This window comes from Saprolegnia diclina (genome assembly GCF_000281045.1).
Source record: "Saprolegnia diclina VS20 unplaced genomic scaffold supercont1.17, whole genome shotgun sequence".
Classification (NCBI taxonomy): domain Eukaryota; phylum Oomycota; class Saprolegniomycetes; order Saprolegniales; family Saprolegniaceae; genus Saprolegnia; species Saprolegnia diclina.
This window is the reverse complement of record NW_008246084.1, coordinates 631035-631489: the sequence shown is the minus strand read 5'-3', so window position 1 is coordinate 631489 and position 455 is coordinate 631035. Positions and strand designations below refer to the sequence as shown.

General features: G+C 58.0%; 1 protein-coding gene across 1 annotated transcript; it reads left to right on the top strand.

Annotated features, from left to right (window-relative positions):
* Positions 1-138: 138 nt before the first annotated feature.
* Positions 139-381, top strand: SDRG_06442 (hypothetical protein; the record flags this gene model as incomplete). The annotated part of the gene is made up of 1 exon (XM_008612221.1): positions 139-381. One exon carries the CDS (start codon positions 139-141, stop codon positions 379-381), a length of 243 nt encoding a protein of 80 aa, XP_008610443.1.
* Between the last annotated feature and the right edge of the window lie 74 nt (positions 382-455).

Genomic DNA, 455 nt, shown 5'->3' with positions numbered 1-455 from the left:
GAGAAATTCCTCTTCTTTTGGCCGCTCACGTCCAACGAGCTGCAGTTTCCCAAGCGCGCTTGGATTCGCTTCCACCGCGTCCACCTCTTTATCGCGATCTTCCTCGTCCAGTTTTGCGCAGGCTCGCTCTACGCGTTCATGGCGCTTCAGAACCCGATCAACATATACTTTGGGTTCCCCGGGGACGACGGCGCGGCGGCGTGGCTCATCTTGGCCACGGGTTGCATTGGTATTGTGCAGCAGAGCACACTTGGCCCGCTCCTCGAACGTCAAGGCCCGCGGTGGGGCATGGGCATCCCCACGCTCTTCCTGGCACTTAGCCTTGTCGGCATGCTTCTCTCTGTGCACATTCTGTCGTGGCCGCTCTTTTGCATCACGTAAGCCAACTTGTCCATTCTTCCGTAATTGATGTGTGTGCCTAGGATGCTCGGTGCCTCGCTGTCGTACAGCGCCTT